The following is a 16,926-nucleotide window of genomic DNA, read 5'->3' on the forward strand; positions in this document are numbered from 1 at the left end:
GGATATTAGCTCTCGCAAGTGCTAGCATCTCCCGCATCTGAACCACAAAGTTCGCGGCACTAGGCACTTTTTGAGGTACTCCAACTATAGTTGGATTTGCTGGTCTATAACCATAGTTCAGTTCAAACGGACTGAACCCGGTAGAGGAATGTTTTCTATCATTGTAGGCAAACTCCAACAATGGCAACCACTTGTCCCATGTATGTTGCCTCAATGACACATATGCCCTCAGCATATCCTCTAAGGTCTGGTTGACTCTCTCCGTCTGACCATCCGTCTCAGGATGATTCCCACTACTCATTCCCAACTCAGTCCTTAGTGTCTCAAATACCGCTGTCCAAAAATGACCGGTAAATCTGACATCTCTGTCTGACACTATGGATCTAGGCAATCCATGCAGACGAAATATATGTCTAATGAACAAATCCACCACTTGCGGGGCACTAACAGACTCTCTAGTCGGAATGAAGTGAGCCATCTTGGTTAGACGATCAACCACCACAAGGATAGAATCATACCCTCCTTGTGTTGTAGGCAGCCCTACAATAAAGTCCATGGAAATGCTCTCCCACTCACTTAGTGGTATCTCCAAGGGCTGTAAAAGTCCGGGTGGCTTCACCCACTCGGCCTTACTTACCTGACACGAGAAACACCATGTCACATATTCATGAATATGCTTATTCATCTTTGGCCAAAAGAAATCTCTCTTCACGAGATCATATGTCTTCTCGACTCCTGGATGTTCCACACACGGGCTATCATGGCACTGTCGAATGACTCTCTGCCTGAGATCATTTTGACTAGGTACTACAACCTTGCCATTTCTAACTAGCATACCATCCCTTATGGTATATCTTGCATATGTTTGGCCTTTTCTGCATGCCAAGTCATCCTTTTCATTTTCCCCAGGTTTTAACACATGAGCCTTAGGCCATAAGCTTTGGACAAACTCGTCCACTTTTTGAGTTTCTCTAATCTCGGTCATTAGAGCATTCTCTAATATCGTGAAACTCAGGTTGTGCATAATGCGAGACAACGCATCAGCCACCTTATTATCCTTTCCTCTTCGGTACCGAATCGTTAAATTAAACTCCTGCATGAGCTCTGCCCACCTAGCTTGGCGGCCCCTCAAGTCAGGCTGTTTACAAAAATGTTTCAGAGTATCATGATCGACATCCACATAAAACTCTGAACCATACAAATAATGCCTCCATGTTTTCAAAGCATGGATAACAGCATACAACTCCAATTCATGAGTTGGCCAATTCCTTTGAGAGGGAGAAAGCTTCTTGCTTTCAAAGGCTACTGGCCTTCCCTCTTGAAGGAGAACTGCTCCTACCGCAATGCCACTTGCATCGGTTTCCAGGAACAACGGTTTCTGGGGATCAACTATTTTTAACACCGGTCCTGTGACCACAGCTTGTTTTATGGTGTTAAAACTTTCTTGTTGATTCTGTCCCCATATAAAAGGTACTTTATCTGAGGTCAGATCAGTCAATGGCGATACTATTTCGGAATATCCTTTGATATGCCTTCTATAAAACTGGACAAACCCCAAGAATGATCGCAGCGCGGTCAGACTCTGAGGGATTGGCCAAGTTAGTATCGCAGCCACTTTCTTTGGATCCATTTCTACCCCCTCTGGAGTAACTATGAATCCTAAATATTCAAGCCTAACCATACACAGTATAGTTTTCTTTTTATTTACATACAGACTGGCTTTCCTCAAAGTACTGAACACTACTCTTAAGTATTCACGATGCTCAGTAATACTTTTACTGAATATGAGAATATCGTCAATAAAATATACTACGAACTTTCCGATATACGGACGTAGTAAATCGTTCATAAGCATGGCGAATGTCGCTGGAGCATTGGTAAGTCCGAAGGGCATTACCAAAAACTCATAATGACCAAACCTGCTTCTGAAAGCGGTTTTATGCACATCCTCAGCTCTAATCCGGATCTGATGGTAGCCACACTTAAGATCTATCTTGCTGAAAATCATGACTCCATGTAATGCATCTAGCAAGTCATCAATCCGAGCCATCGGATACCTGTGCTTAACATTGATATTATTCAATGCTCTATAATCTATACAGAGGCGAAACGTATCTTCCTTTTTCTTCTTTAATATCACTGGCGAAGCAAAAGGTGAGAAACTTGGTTGAATCTGCCCCAACTTGAGGTATTCTTCCAGTTGTCTACGCACCTCCGCCTCTTCAGTAAAACTCATTCTATAGGGAGGTCTATTTACAGGTTCTGCCTCCGGAATCAGTTCAATCTTATGCTGAACATTCCGCACTGGAGGTAACCCATAAGGTAGTCCATCCCTAAAATATTCAGAGAACTCCTCTGTTATAAGATTAGCCAGCTTGGCCATCTCACCACTTTGCGTAACATCAGTGCTAGCTGAAGAATCATCAACCGGCTCTACCGATGCTGTGCAAAGGAATAAAAGCTCTTCTTGAGCTTTTCGGATTTCCATCATGGAAACCAATGGTCCCTGAGGTATATCTTTCTCACCTCGCAAGACATAAAGCACATCATTCATCTTGAATTGATATACGTGCTTTTTCCAATCAATGGCTGGATTCTTCCTAGAATGCCACGCCATACCCAGGGCTATATCTGCATGAGCAAGCTTGGTCATTTCAAAATCAAGCTTCTCAGCATAGTCCTGAATACGAAGCTCCAACTGGGTAACCCTTTGGTCCCATACTTCAGTTGAACTTCCATCTGCCATCCTGACTGTATACGCATAGTCAGATGGACTTGTCTTTAATTTCAGCCTCTTCACGAGCTTGGAGTTAATCACATTGTGAGTTGACGCCGAGTCAAACAACACAATGACATCATGATTGGCCTTGCCCTTTCCTTTTAATTAACTCCGTATCATTAAAAGCTGTATATCTCGTTGCTGCGGGCTTAGATAGGATGTTATCAGGTGCACTCATCACTAGCTTAGCAACAAACACACATAACAAACAAGATACTAACCTCTGAGAAGATCCCGCTAGCTGAATCTGCATCTCTTCCGCTCTGGGACTTCCCTCCATCTCCACGTCGCATTCTGAGATCACCATCTCAGCCATCCGACGATCTTTGTTACGTGGACAATCCTTCCATTGATGAGGCTGAAGGCAACCAAAACATAAGCCTTCTCTCCTCGCTTTTTTCCTTTGTTCTGGGTTTAAGGGAGATTTAGACCAAGCCCGGGCTGCCATTGGGGTTACTTTCCTTTTCACTCCAATGGTGGTACTTGGTTTAGGAGTTTCAGCTGGTTTCGCCTGCTTGGCTTGACCACTCGGCTGAGAACCACTCCCTCTACTAGTCCATTTCTTCTTAAACCCAGATTTCTTCGGATATCCATACTGGGTTCTGACCTGTGCAAACCCGCTTGGCCTGTTGCCCTTGGCATCTTCATAGTTCAGGGCTATAGCTATTGCATCATCTAACGTGTTCGCATACTTAGCCCGAACTTCCATCTTTATTCGATCATTCAATCCAAATATGAAATCTTTCACTTGGATTGATTGAGGCAGGGGTTCATCAACCTTCATTACGCTCTCTCGAAACTTATCAGTGTATTCTGCCACCGATAAATTTCTCTGACGAAGGTTCCTATATTGATCCCAAGCTCGGGATGCTTCGTCAGGAGGTAAGAAGTGTTTCCTGAACTCTCTTTTAAACCCCTCCTAGGTAGTGGATGCTATACCATCTTTTTGTTGTTTAATCCACCACCGATCCGATGCCTCACTAAACATGTGGGTGGCCTCACGAATCTTCTTGATGTCATTTCTGATTTCACAAATGGCGAACGCCTCGTCCCATTTGTGTAACCAGGTCTCAATGACATCGGAGCTACGGTCGTTCATTCGACCAGAATACTTTTCCGGTCTGTAATTGGCAATATTTGGCACTTTAGCCTTCCTAGGCTCGACCGTATGGACACTAGACTCCGGTTCCATTGGAGCCTTTCCCTTCTCCTCTCGAGAAGGTTTGGCAGACATACTGTGTATCGCTCTTCTGAGTTCAGACTGCCCTGCATTGGCTTGTAACTGCTGCACTAACAACTGTTGCAAGGCATCCTCCAGCAATGCAATCCTGCCAGATAAAGTATGAGCTACTGGGCGCGACACCTGCTGGGTCGGCCGGACTCCTGATTCACCAGGGTCCCTCCTGGAAGCCCCTTCTTCTGCTTCCATTCAGTCAATGGGTGTTTTGTTTTGTTTTGTTTTGGTTTTTTTTTATAAAAAAAATATTACAACCACCACTAGAAAATTGTAATTACAAACTGACGCAATTCAGTCTACTTGCACGCTTAGACAATTCCCTATACTAGGGAATTCCTGCAATCCCAGATTCACACTGACTAGGCATTTAACACAGGCATATATCTCAAACCGCGCTTTTCCCTATCCTAGGGAAGCTCCTGCAAACAACTCTGACTGCAGCACATAGGCATAACGTCAAGCATAATCTGTCCCTGCTACAGCATCAAAGCCTCATGCAGACTGATCACTTACGAGATCCTGTCTATGAAAGCAGAGCACCAACCGACTAATTCAAGGAAAAAAAAACACGAAATTGATGGAGGTCAAAGAGAGCTCCCTGGTCAACAACGATTTCGTCACAGCCTTGGATTATCTTCTGCTTCACCCTCGCTGTCCAAGTTCTGAATCACGGCCAGCTGCTCGTCGAATAGCGATCCACACTATTTTGCGTCACCTCTGCGCTGCACGTTGGAACACCTCGATACGTATATTTGTTCATGTTCGTCCGTTTGTCGCAAGTCAGCATTAGCCTGATCGCTCTACGCTCTTAGTACCTTCCATTGGGTTCTCCGTTGATCTGGCGTCAGTCACGGACTATCAACATCGAAGGGTCTCCCTCATTCACGAACCACCACCCGTGCGTCCATCTACCCTGTGTTTCGTCATAGCCTTACGGGATCCCCCACGCTTCCATCGTAGATTACGGGCAGCGCCAACCTTCCGTTCCACACCTGCTGTCCATCGTCACGGGCAGCCCCCTCGAATTTCGTCGTAGATCAGCGTCGATCCCGTCAGGTAACTAGCCGTACGTCATCAGCCCACCAGGGCGGTCCAGGCGTGCAACTCAAGCTCAGCCACCACGAAGGTCGTCGTTACGTCGCAGCGTCAATACAGTCTGTCCGTCACATGGACTCTCCGTTAATTTGGCGCTCTGGTCCTTCAACGACCCAGATCGTCTCTCTTGATCTCCTCCCTTGCGCTCTGATGCCAATTGTTAAAACACTAGCTATTTATTCCTACTGCAGATCACAGGAGAAGCACCGAGTTATTCCACCCAGCCAAATCCTTGCTGAAGCCTGACGAGCAGACAGAGAGTTCCAAATCAAAACATACGTGAATTACATATTCTCTTCTCTCTCTAGTTTCAGCAAGCCCCATCTCCCTAGATGGATCTAGATGCCACATGTCATCATCACAGGGCCTTCCTAATGCAACATTTCACCCCTCTTGGGATGCATTAAAATCCTTTGCCCCTAGGCACATTCCTTGCATTAGGCCCTTAGCCTTAGATCCACCTAGTCTGGTGCTATCAACCCTCACCTAGGACCTTGACATTAATTCCCTCTCGATCATTTACATGAAGTGCAAACAAATAATTAGTAACATAGATCCTTTAAGGGAAATGTCGACTGATTCTTCCGAGGTCATGCTACCTCGGCTAGAGCGTAACACCTTGCCAAGAAGGCCAAGGTTAGAGAGGGATTTTAGGGACGAGGCTCGTCCTCCCGGACAACAGCTCCCAACCTCCAGCATGGGCGTCCCTTACCGCGGGACTTTTGGAGGTTAGGACTCTGGAACTATCTGGAGATTCTGGTCTCATACCCTCTACCATTGGAGATCACGCTCATGGTCCTTCAGCCTCGAAAGGTGGGTTTGATCAGTGCAGTGGGATCAAACACACCCCGTTTGGAGATTTCTGTTTGCCTCCACAGGATTGGAGAAGTGGTCCTCGGAGGTGTTTGATGCTATTTTGGGTAATTAGATTATGCTCATGATGGACGAGTGGATGGGGCCACAGGGACTAGATCTTTGGTGCACCCATGGCGTGGAGGTGAACTTTCAAGTGAGCTTCACGCACAAGGAGTGGGTGTGTGGTTTGGCGACAGGAGTTATCAGATTGCCGATGGAGGCAAAGGTGGAGCAGGCACACTTCTAGCCCCTCCAGACGTGTGCGGAGTTGTTCGGGGTGGAAGCCTCCTTCATGATGAAGTGGGCACGGAAGATCAGTATTGAGCCGATATCCATCCTAGTACGTCGTCGCACAGACACTGACTACTTGCCCTCTAAGCCCCCGGAAAAATCACACAAGACAATCTTTCTAGGATAGGCACCCACCCACAGGAGAGGCTTGTTCCCGACTCCCCCGTCCTCATGAGTTGGGACCATAGTGAGTTGGAACGTACATGGGCTCCACGACCGTGTTCGTAGCCAGCCGTAGTACCTGATGCTCCGGCAAGAGTTGCAGAGGGCAGTGGTAGGGCGGGCAATGGACATCCTTATCATTCAGGAGCACATGTTTTCAGCAACAGACATCAGACGACACCATCACCTTCTTCCAAGGAGAGGTCTAGAGGAGTGGTCTCCCGCAGTAGGACGGAGTGGAGGGGTCTGCATCTTAGTCTCACAGACCTTGGCTTCAGAGGTCTACGATCAAGGCGAGCGCATTCCAGGACGGGCAGTTTGGATGGGAGTTCGGACGGGAGAGTCCAGGATTATCATCCTGAATGTGTATGTCCCAGCGTGTAGATAGCACCGCCCAACCTTCTGGAGGAGGCTATCAGAGTGTCTTCCGGATATTGACTCCTGGATTGTTGGAGGGGACTTCAACAACCTAGAGTTTGGGGAAGACAAGCAGGGCAGCGCCTCGTTCTCTGAGATGCCAGCAGCAGAGTGTAGTACCTGGGAGCAGTTCATTTTCATGATCAGTGGCAGAGACCCATGGAGAGAGCCAGAGTTCAGTAGGACTCTTGGCAGCCTTCTCTTCTCCTTTGGACAGAGGAGACACGATGGATTGCTCGAGAGATTAGACCGCTTCTATGTTAGGGACTGGGCATTACACAGAGGCGGCACTATTGGGATTTTGGCAGGTACCACGATGTCCGACCACTCCCTGCCGAGGTCTCTCCCAGATGGGGGTCCACATTCGAGAGGACCTCTTGCAGGACGAGGAGATTTAGCAGGTTATGGCAGAGATTTGGGAGCACTCAGAGATGGCACTGAGTGAGGGCTGGGCTGCGTGGGTTGTCGATGCGATTCAGAGGAACAGTGTGGAGCTGCAAGCTCAGGCCCTTAGGCGGAGGAGGACCCTTCAGGAGCGCGAGCGGGCTTTGAGGAGAGACCTCGCCTCCATCGAGAGGCTTGGGAGCAGGACCCAATGTCCCAGTGGCTTAGTGATAGATTGGAGAGCGCTCGTCTCGAGCTTTAGGGCATGGAGCTGTGGCGGGCTGAGTTCTCCTACCATTCCTCCCGGGCCCGATGGGTGCAACAGGGGGACAGGGGATGACGAAGCAGTTCTTTCATACCACTGGGCCCCTATCGACCAGCACACAGCTATAGCATCTCCGGGACTCGCAAGACATCATGCACACTGACCCGCAGGAGATTCTTGACATAACCACCAGATTTTATAGCCAGCTCTTTCAGACAGAGAGGATGACCCCAGTTGGTCTTGTGGCCCGAGAGCTAGTTTGGGATCACGTTCCGACAGTAGTCTCGAGGGACTTATGCAATAGACTTGAGGACTCTTTCACAAATGAGGAGCTCTGGGAAGCCCTCAAGGCTCTCCCGACCCAGAAGTGCCCGGGGGAAGATGGCTTGACTCCGGCCTTCTTCCGGAACTTCTGGGAGATTATCTCCACCCCTTTCCGTTTAGCTTGTCAGGAGATTTTCGACACAGGCTTTTCCCCTCAATCCTTGCGCAAGGGGTGGATCTGTTTGATTCCGAAAGGGGGAGATAGGTCAGATATCCGACAGTGTAGGCCGATCACTCTGCTTGATACTGCATACAAGATCCTCGCCAAGGTCTTGAGTTTGCGGTTACGGCCTCATCTTACCGACATCATCCATGACACACAGACTGGGTTTGTCCAGGAGCGCAGCATCCTGGACAACATCTTCACGTTCTTGGAGGCAGTGGATTGGTCCAAGGAGGAGTCACAGCTAGTGGCCATCCTTCTCTTGGACTTTGAGAAGGCCTACGACAGAGTGGAGTGGTCTTTCCTAGAGGGCACTATGCGGAGATTGGGTTTCTCAGACAGATGGGTTAGAGGATTTTCAGCGCTATATGCAGGGAGCTCTAGTCAAATGATTATCGGAAGACACACAAGCAAGGCCTTTCCTCTCTCTCACTCGGTCCGCCAGGGCTGCCCACTAGCTCCCTTCCTCTTCTTGTTTGTAGCGGAGGCTCTGGGCTACGATTTGAGATCACAGGTGGCGGGTCTCACAAGGTTGAGGCTCCCAATCAGGCAGGAGGAGGAGCTCCTTGACTCGGAGTTTGCAGATGACACGGCCTTGTATGTTGAGGGCACCACAGCGAGTCTAGAGAGAGTTAGAGGTGCCTTGGCTATCTATTGTGAGGCCTCGGAGGCACGGATCAACTGGACAAAATCCATAGGCTTCTTCACGGGCTTTGAGGAGACACAGGAGATCCGTGAGTGGGGGGGTGACTTTGGTTTCAGGTGGATACCGCGGGGCCAGACAGCGAGATACCTCGGATGCCAGGTGGGTATTGACATCACAGTAGAGCAACAGATTTTGTCCCGGTCCTTGAGAGTGTTCGGCGCAAGCTTCTCTATTGGAGCTCGGCCAAACTGTCCCTCGCAAGTGCACCTTAGTGGCAAACCAGGTTCTTCTTGCCACTGCCTGGTATATTGCCTCCTGCTGGTGCTTTCACAGAGGATGCATTAGGCAGCTCCGACGGTTGGTTCGGAATTTCCTCTGGGCAGGTTCAGACGGCACGAGGAACACTAGGGCCCGAGTAGCTTGGCAGACGGTGATCATGCCGCAGGCACTGGGAGGCTTGGGTATCATTGATCCAGAGATGCAGAGCAGAGCCCTTCCTGGGCAAGTTGGTGGTTCGTGGCCTCACCCCAGGTGCTAAGCCTTGGAAGCTCCTCTTACAGAGAGGGCATTTGAGGAACACCCCACGCACTGGGGGACAATGGCTGCCATCACATAGATGGATCTTCTCAGAGACCCCCCTTACGGCCGGGGAAGGACTCCCCCCTGATGAGGAGTCTTCACAGGGTTTGGCAGAGACTAGCAGGGGGTCTTTCGCCCAGATGGAGAGAGGAGTTTGAGCGCCAGCCCTTTATGTGGCACCCAGAGGTAAGAGATCAGGAGGGACGTATGCTTGGGCAGCGGACTCACATTGGCTGGGCACAGTGGGACAGTGGTCCAGCAGGGTCTTTTGGTCGCTGGAGTAGACTACCTATGGAGGCAGGAGCGAGGCTGGACGCCCTAGCACATCTGAGAGGGGCAGGGCAGTGGATGGGCGAGATCGACTTAGCCATTCCTGAGTCCTGGTGGGAAGGACTTCACATTTGGAGAGACTGTAGATGGTTGGGGTAGTTTTCCTGTACTGGTGTTTCCTTGAGGATTTTGATGCAGTGCGGCAGCATTCACCCCGGCTTCTTCCGTGTAGGACCTGGAGGCCTACTTCAACCCCTCACTGGGAGTGACCCTGAGATGGATGGGAGTCTTGATGGGATACACTGGAAGATGATCAGAGTGGTAGGACGCTTGGGGAAGGAGTGGCACATTGATCCTCCCAGTATCTCAGAGCAGGACGCCTCTAGATGGCACCTCTGGCTATGGGAGGGTAGACCCCGGAGGGAGGTCTAGTGGGACCCAAGGGAGTGGTTCTAGCCCTCCAAGGGTGGCCTAGCTGAGACGATAGATGAGGTGCCCTTCTTTTCCTACACCACACGGATTAGTAGGAGACTTCAGATGGACTTGTCGAGGTGGACTCCCTTGAGGGAGAGACACTGGGTGACCCAGAGAGTGTACTTAGCACCTTGGGGGCTGTTGTCTTGTATGAAATCTTTCAAGCATTAATAGAAGGTTCCTTTCTTTGAAAAAAAAAGTAGTATTTGGTAGGTTGTTTCCAAAAAATGAATGAAATAAATGACGTGTGTTGGGTCAATAAAGGTCCTCTTCCATGGATAGTCCTCTTAAAATGATGTATTCATTTGTTTATTTTCTTGTGTGGCTCCATGTTCCTCATTAGTCCTTGGAGCCAAGAGTGAGATGTACTGTGGGAGCCATGTATTGGCTTTGATAGGTCTATTTATCAAGCCTGGCATGTGAGTTCCAGGATGTTGGTGCATTGGTCTCCTAGACCTTTGAGTTGGTCATGCATCCATGCATGATGAGCCTTTGAGCCATGTTAGTTCAGCCTCTGAGTCTATACCATGCTCACTAGCCTCTGAGCCATGCTCACTTGCCTCCGAGTTAGCATGGGAGCGATGTCTAGTTCTAGACGTCATTGCACAGTCCGATGATCATCATTGTCATGTTCTGTTCTTGGTTCCATTCTAGTAGTCACTCACCTTTCCTCCATGTGGGGGTGTTAGGAAATGGATTCAAGTTGAGTCAGTTTTAATGCGTTCTAGTGAGTTCAGTGTGAGTTTTAGTCTAGTGTGTCCTATGGATGCCGCATGTCACATTGGAAGCTATCCCATATGCATTGGTATTCATTTGTGTGTGTGTGCTCTAAATAAGTGTTGTACTTGTCACTTGTGACATCAATCAAGTATTAAGCCTATAAGCTCTTTGGTTAGCATGTGAGTACTTTCATTTTGTTCATTGCTTTTGCTATTTCATTTCCATTTCATTATGTCTCTCTTTGAAAATCATTCTCTCTCTCCCTAGCTTACCCTCTCTCTCTCTCTCTCCCTCTCCACACCATGTGCCTTAAAGACTCTCCAGCTTTTGCTCAAACATTAGAGGTCCACTGGTGGATCATTGTTGGCTGGAGGTGTGTCGGCGTTGCTTGCTGCTGTGCTGCTCCTGTTATCGTTGTTGCTCTTCAAGGTAGGTGCACCAAATCTTCTCCTTAAGTCCTATTCTATGCTAATATGCATGGTCTAATCCCTCACGTTCGGGCTCGTTGTGTGTAGGTTATTGTACAAACCTAGGCTAAATAACTATGTCAGCAAATGGTCGTTGCTCTCCTCAACCACAGGGAAAGCTCTAGAATCTGCCATTCATCCTCACATTGTCTGGTCAAGGACTCTGGAGGCCACGATTAAATGCCTCGCATATCCATATGCCAACATAAAGGTGCCTCTGCTAGGTGTCAATCAAGTCTCTTACTACCTTAGCAAGCTCGGGAGCAAGCTAATTCCTATCTTGGAAATAACTACCATATCTATAGATTATGTTATTTGGTGGCATCATCCACTTTTTGTAGGATGGTCAACACAAAGTCACTATATGCTTGTAGTAGGTACTGGCCTTCATCAAGGTAGTTCCAAGTAGCTGCTCCACCTTACCAATAACTGCGCAAAATAAGAGAGCAATTGCTGCATTATCGGAGGCGACATATTTATAAGATAGTGAGCAACCTCACCCCGCTTCGCTCCAAAATCTTCCATCTGTCTATCTGCCATATCCAAAACTTCTAAATTGAAGGCAGTTGTGACCCACTCATAGGCCGACACTTCCCCAATTGGGTCAAAATTCTCATCCAAAAATGCCTATTGAAAAACCAAATGGATCGTGCTAGATGTTCAAACCACTCTTGGTCTAATTTGTACAAAGGTCTGGGGGAGGTGACTCCTACAAGTGCCCATATATGCTCCACAAATGGTCGTGGGCATGCCGAGCTATCCCGTCTATTTGCACCCTATCTGTCCTAATCCTCCATACTACAAGCCCCAAAATTTGTGCTTCCAAAGTGCAATCGATCTTCAATATTAAAATTATGGGTAAAGTGTGCGTACTCCTATCAAATTGACTTACCCATGTATACATTTGGAGCTTGGGATGCAATAGCAATAGAGTTTGGGCGGTAGTCAGGTGCTCCATGTCAGCTCCCATCTCGCTCTGCTCCTTTCACTGAGCGATCTGCTGCAGTCATGGCTACCATTGTGGCTACACTAGATTGATCAACATTTTCTAACACAAAAGTTGAAGCACTCTGTGCCAATACCCGAGCTTGACCATCTTGTCCACCAGCAGCTCATCATTGACATTGCTAAGAGACCTCACCCTCTCCTCTTGATGTACCATGAGCTTGCATTGGTAGACAAGAGTTCCTAGTCTTGAGTGATCCCATGGCTTTGTTATACTGGTGAAGAAGTCCATGGTCAGAGAGGAGCCGATCAACGTGAGCTGCTTGTAAACGAGCAAGCTTTCCATCAGTCTCCTCTTGTTCTTCTAGAAACTCAACAAACTCATCTTTGAGCTCGCGGATGTAGCGTGCATGCTCCTGTCGCTCAAAGAGTAGAAACTGTGGGGGTACCCAACTTGCAGCAATGTGCTGGGCTGTCTGAGGCTTGAGCTTTCTGGAGCCCTGTCTCCTTGAGTTACTGCCAATTGGTAGTGAGTACCTCCAACTTTGCAAGGTCTTCAGAGAAAAGTAGAGGGTCAATAAGTAACAAGGGCACTAAAGCTCCCCATCGTTTTCAGCCCCCCCTCCCTTCCTGCCTTCTAGCTTCCCCTCCCTTCCTGCTATCCTTCCTGCTGTTTCATCTATAGCTGCTGCCTTTCCAAAGTCGTACAAAAGCACCGTATGAAATAGGCCGTACTTCTGTTTCACCTCTATTGGTGCACATTTCATCAGTCTTTGAGCTGGACAGTGACTGTACACATAGACTGCAAAAGTCGTACATACAGATCGTACAAAATCCGTACAAACAGGCACAAATGTGTCGTACAAAATTGGTACAAACCAGCCGTACTTAAGTTTTGCATCTGTTGGTGCATATTTTTTCAGTCCTTTATCTGGACAGTGGCGGTACACATAGGCTGTGCAAAAGCCAATTAAACAGCTGTACCATGGCTGGCTATTTCAGTGCAACAGGCCATATCATTTCTGGCTTTGTTGGTGGATTTTCCCAAACCAAAAGTCTGCATCGCTGGCTCTGTTTTGTTGGGACATTCAATGGGCTACATAAGCACTAGATTGCTGTACAATGTTGGATGCATTTAGGCTGGAATAGATTCGAGTCTCCAGCTCCTTTTGGCTCCTGCAGGTGTTTTAATTCTATCCTCAATTTGAGGCAGAATTGTTGACCAAGGCAGCTTCCACGACTTCAGCTTTCTCAGCCCCTCTCAGCCTTCTTTGTCACCCCCTCATTCCCTCCCTCTCTTAGCCTCTCCAGAATCGGGAGTGAGTGAAATGAATTGGTAGGATAGACCTCGATGAGACTTTGAAGATTGAAGTATGTTTGGCCATTGGTAGTGAGTGAAATGGACAAATTTGACATGTACGTGAATATAAACTTTGGACAGAAGTAAAAAGGGTTAACATGTGTGGATATGAAGCCAGCAGTGATCCTCTCCATATATGCCGCACATCTTTGCTGGCAGCAGATCCTTCACATATGTGACTTGTTTGTTAAGGAATTGCACGGTTCTTTAAAATACTGTCATTGGTACAAGTTTCAGACTGTGGACCTGTTGTCCTTGCTTAAATCACAGAACAGCAGAGAATAAATGAGAGCTTGCTCCATTTATTTGCAGCTCCCAGTTCTCTATAATGTTTGAAGGGCACTCAGTATGTTCATGTTGTTTTGTTAAGATGATTGCCCTGTCTATAAACAACTGGGAATTTTCAGTGACGAAGATTGCAGTGAGTTTTAAAATGCATGTGATGATATTATTACCTTGGTACATTAAACTTGGTATGAGATTATCATCCATAAACACTATCATGTTCTTGACAAGCCAATATGCTCATTCTTGCTTGGTTGTTTTCAAGTTTGCAACTAGGTTTCTTTGAATGTGGTGAATGCCTTATAAAAACTCTTTTGGTTTGTCCTCCCTGTCTTTCTGTTGTGGTTTATTGTTGACAAGATAAGCAGTGCTTACTGTTTGCATTTCAGGTTGTTAGGGAAGGGGATCCTGTACAACAAATGCTCTTCGTTGTTCGAGGGCACCTCCACAGCAGTCATGAACTCAGCAATGGGAAGAGGAGCGTATGCTATCTAGGGCCTGGAAATTTCTGTGGAGATGAACTGCTGTCATGGTGTCTTCGAAGGCCATTTGTTGAGCGGCTTCCTCCCTCATTTGCGACACTGACCTCTGTCGATTCTACTGAGGCCTTTGGACTTGAGGCTCAAGATTTGAAGTTTGTAACAGAACACTTTAGATTTAAGTTTGTCAATGAAACGTTGAAGAGGAAAGCACGATATTACTCTTCTGGATGGAGAACATGGGCTGTTGTCACCATCCAGCTTGCATGGAGGCGTTATAAGGCCAGAAAATCGGGCCAGGCTCCAGAATTCCAGACAATCAATGACATTGGACCAAGAATCTCACCGTTGGCTCGTTCTCAATCAGAGCGTGACCGCCTTAGATTTTATGCAGCCATGTTTACGTCACCTAAACCTCAGGACCACTTGGAATAGGATCTGTTTTTAGATTCCAAGGAGCTGGTTTTTTATATACCTAGATGAATCCAGGAACATTCCCAAACTCATCCTCTAAAAACACAACATAGTGCAGTTTCAATCTCACGAGAGTCATTCATAAGATTGAAAACCATAAACTCCACTACTATGACATCCCCACTGAGGTCATCAGTGTCCAACAGTGGGTGTAGACCATAGTATAAAAGTATGCTCTCACACATACAAATCCACACACCCACACATACTTGAGCATCCATTTATACAAAGTCTTCGTACTGAGTTTCTGTCGGCACTCCGGAGGTGAAGGGCAAACTCAGCCATGACGAAGGCTAGCACTAAAGGCTTGTATGGGTTGTGTATGTGTATCTCGCTATTGAAGCTACAGTATTGTTTTCTTCACAGTTTTATTCCTCTCTTCAGGGTGCAAAGATTGCAATTCTGATTCTGGTGCCTCCACCCAATGTGCATATTTGTTTCCAAGGCTTGTGGCTTCCCAGACCCTTGCTAATGCCTGTTGTGTGTACAGTTCACAATTCCTCCTAATTCAAGAGGCATTTTGGAGTTTCTTTTGTATAGCAGCTATTCCATGTTTGTACTAGAGTTACTGTTTCAAGTGGTATCAAAGCCACGACAATAATGGGGAAATGTGGGTTGATTTCAAATTAGAGCACTGGATTTGAGCCTGAAATGTATCTCTGTACAAAAATTCGTTGCTAGAAGTGGTCCCAATCAGGAGCTGTGAGGTGTCAGCCAGTTGGCAGGTTGAAATTTCAGAGTTATTAGAATCTGGATTTTTATGCATCATTGGACTTCTGTGGTGCACCTGATTCTAGAGCTGTGCTCATATTGTGGGCCCCTATAGTATTGTCACTCAGGTATAGTAATTTTATTGAACTGGGTGCAAATCAATTGGAGCATATTGGACTTCATTTTTGCAGGAATGTCTCCATCAATTGGTGCAAGTGTCACATGTGAATAATGCCATCTCAAATTGATGAGTATCTTGAAATTATTGCATCATTGGAACCCCAAATTTTCTCCCATTAGTATGTGGCTACATGGATAGATTGGCTATGATTTGGAGGATTAAGCAGTGTTTAAGGTCAATTTTTGCAAACAATATCGATTAATGATGCTCAGCAAGATAAAAGCAGTCTATTGGACATTCGTCATAGAAGCAAGATTTTGGGAGCTTAGGCAAAAAATCAATTTAAGCTATGATATTCATAAGTATACAACAAACTAGAACCAACCTTCAAAGGCAGGATTGCTTAGGTGTATAGATGCTCCTTGTGTATGCATGTTGCATGTGATTTGGATTATGTTTTAAGTTGGTGTCCTACAAAATCCCCTTTTTGACACGTGTTGATACGCACTCAGCTATGGACGGTTAATGTCTTGGACTTCCACGATCTCTTCAAAGACCCTATGAAACCTCTTTGTGTCATCAGGAATGGAATTGAATGAATTTTGGAGTCGAAATGAGAAAAATTGGCAAATCTGTGAAATTGAAAAACACGTTTTGTGGAGAATATTCATGGCATTCACTATCCAAACTATTTAGGGTTCTTTATCAGTGTGATTGAATCTATTTCATTGAATCTTGATTTAATTGGTCTCATTCAAATCTTGATTTTAATTGTATAAAAAATTTTAGATAGTGATGTGTCCTCTATCTCTATAGCTTCTCGTAAATGATTGAGATCTAAAAGTTCGTATTATGTGAAAATGTGCAAAGATTTTTTCACTAGTATGACAAAGACAACAATGGTTATTTCTCTGGTTGAAGATAGTGGAAGTAGTCATAGTTGTATGATCCAAGGCATGATGATTATGAGGGTGATAACTACACATTTGGATCATGGCATGAGAGTGGAATAGGCTAATGGAGGCTTTATTGTAGTAGGATTTCTTGTCATGAAGGATTTACTCACATAGAGGAGTTTTTGCCTTTGACATCCAAGTGATGCGGTAATGGGATGTGATTGGTTGAGAACATAGGGGGATTATACCATGAATTTACAAAGCTTTACAACTAAGTTCTTAGCAAAATAGTAAGCACATTTATTGGAATGTTGTTCAGCCATCTAAGTAAGAGCTTGTGAGGCCAAAGAAGTTGAGAAGATTATTGAAGAACCACGATGGAATGTTTACATTAAAGTTGAACCTTTCATAGTTAAGGGCAAGCCAACGTGCCTTGTGGTTAAGGATAAGGATATGAACTATTGGTATCACTACACAACCTACAATGTCACGCGAATTCCGTTATTGAAACATGATGGAGTATTTAC

The 16,926-nt window shown here is 46.4% G+C and overlaps 1 protein-coding gene across 1 annotated transcript in view; it reads left to right on the forward strand.

Moving 5' to 3' along the window:
* Positions 1-15,364, forward strand: part of LOC147895393 (cyclic nucleotide-gated ion channel 2-like) — a 37,631-nt gene extending 22,267 nt beyond the window's left edge. The window contains exon 9 of the mRNA XM_087383616.1: positions 14,108-15,364. Within this exon, the coding sequence (XP_087239742.1) occupies positions 14,108-14,632 (525 nt within the window). The 3' untranslated portion in view covers positions 14,633-15,364. The remainder of the gene's footprint in view (positions 1-14,107) is intronic.
* Positions 15,365-16,926: the final 1,562 nt, after the last annotated feature.

Source organism: Dipteris shenzhenensis, chromosome 13 (assembly GCF_047967505.1).
Source record: "Dipteris shenzhenensis isolate YYH24624 ecotype China chromosome 13, Dip_SZ_1.0, whole genome shotgun sequence".
Classification (NCBI taxonomy): domain Eukaryota; kingdom Viridiplantae; phylum Streptophyta; class Polypodiopsida; order Gleicheniales; family Dipteridaceae; genus Dipteris; species Dipteris shenzhenensis.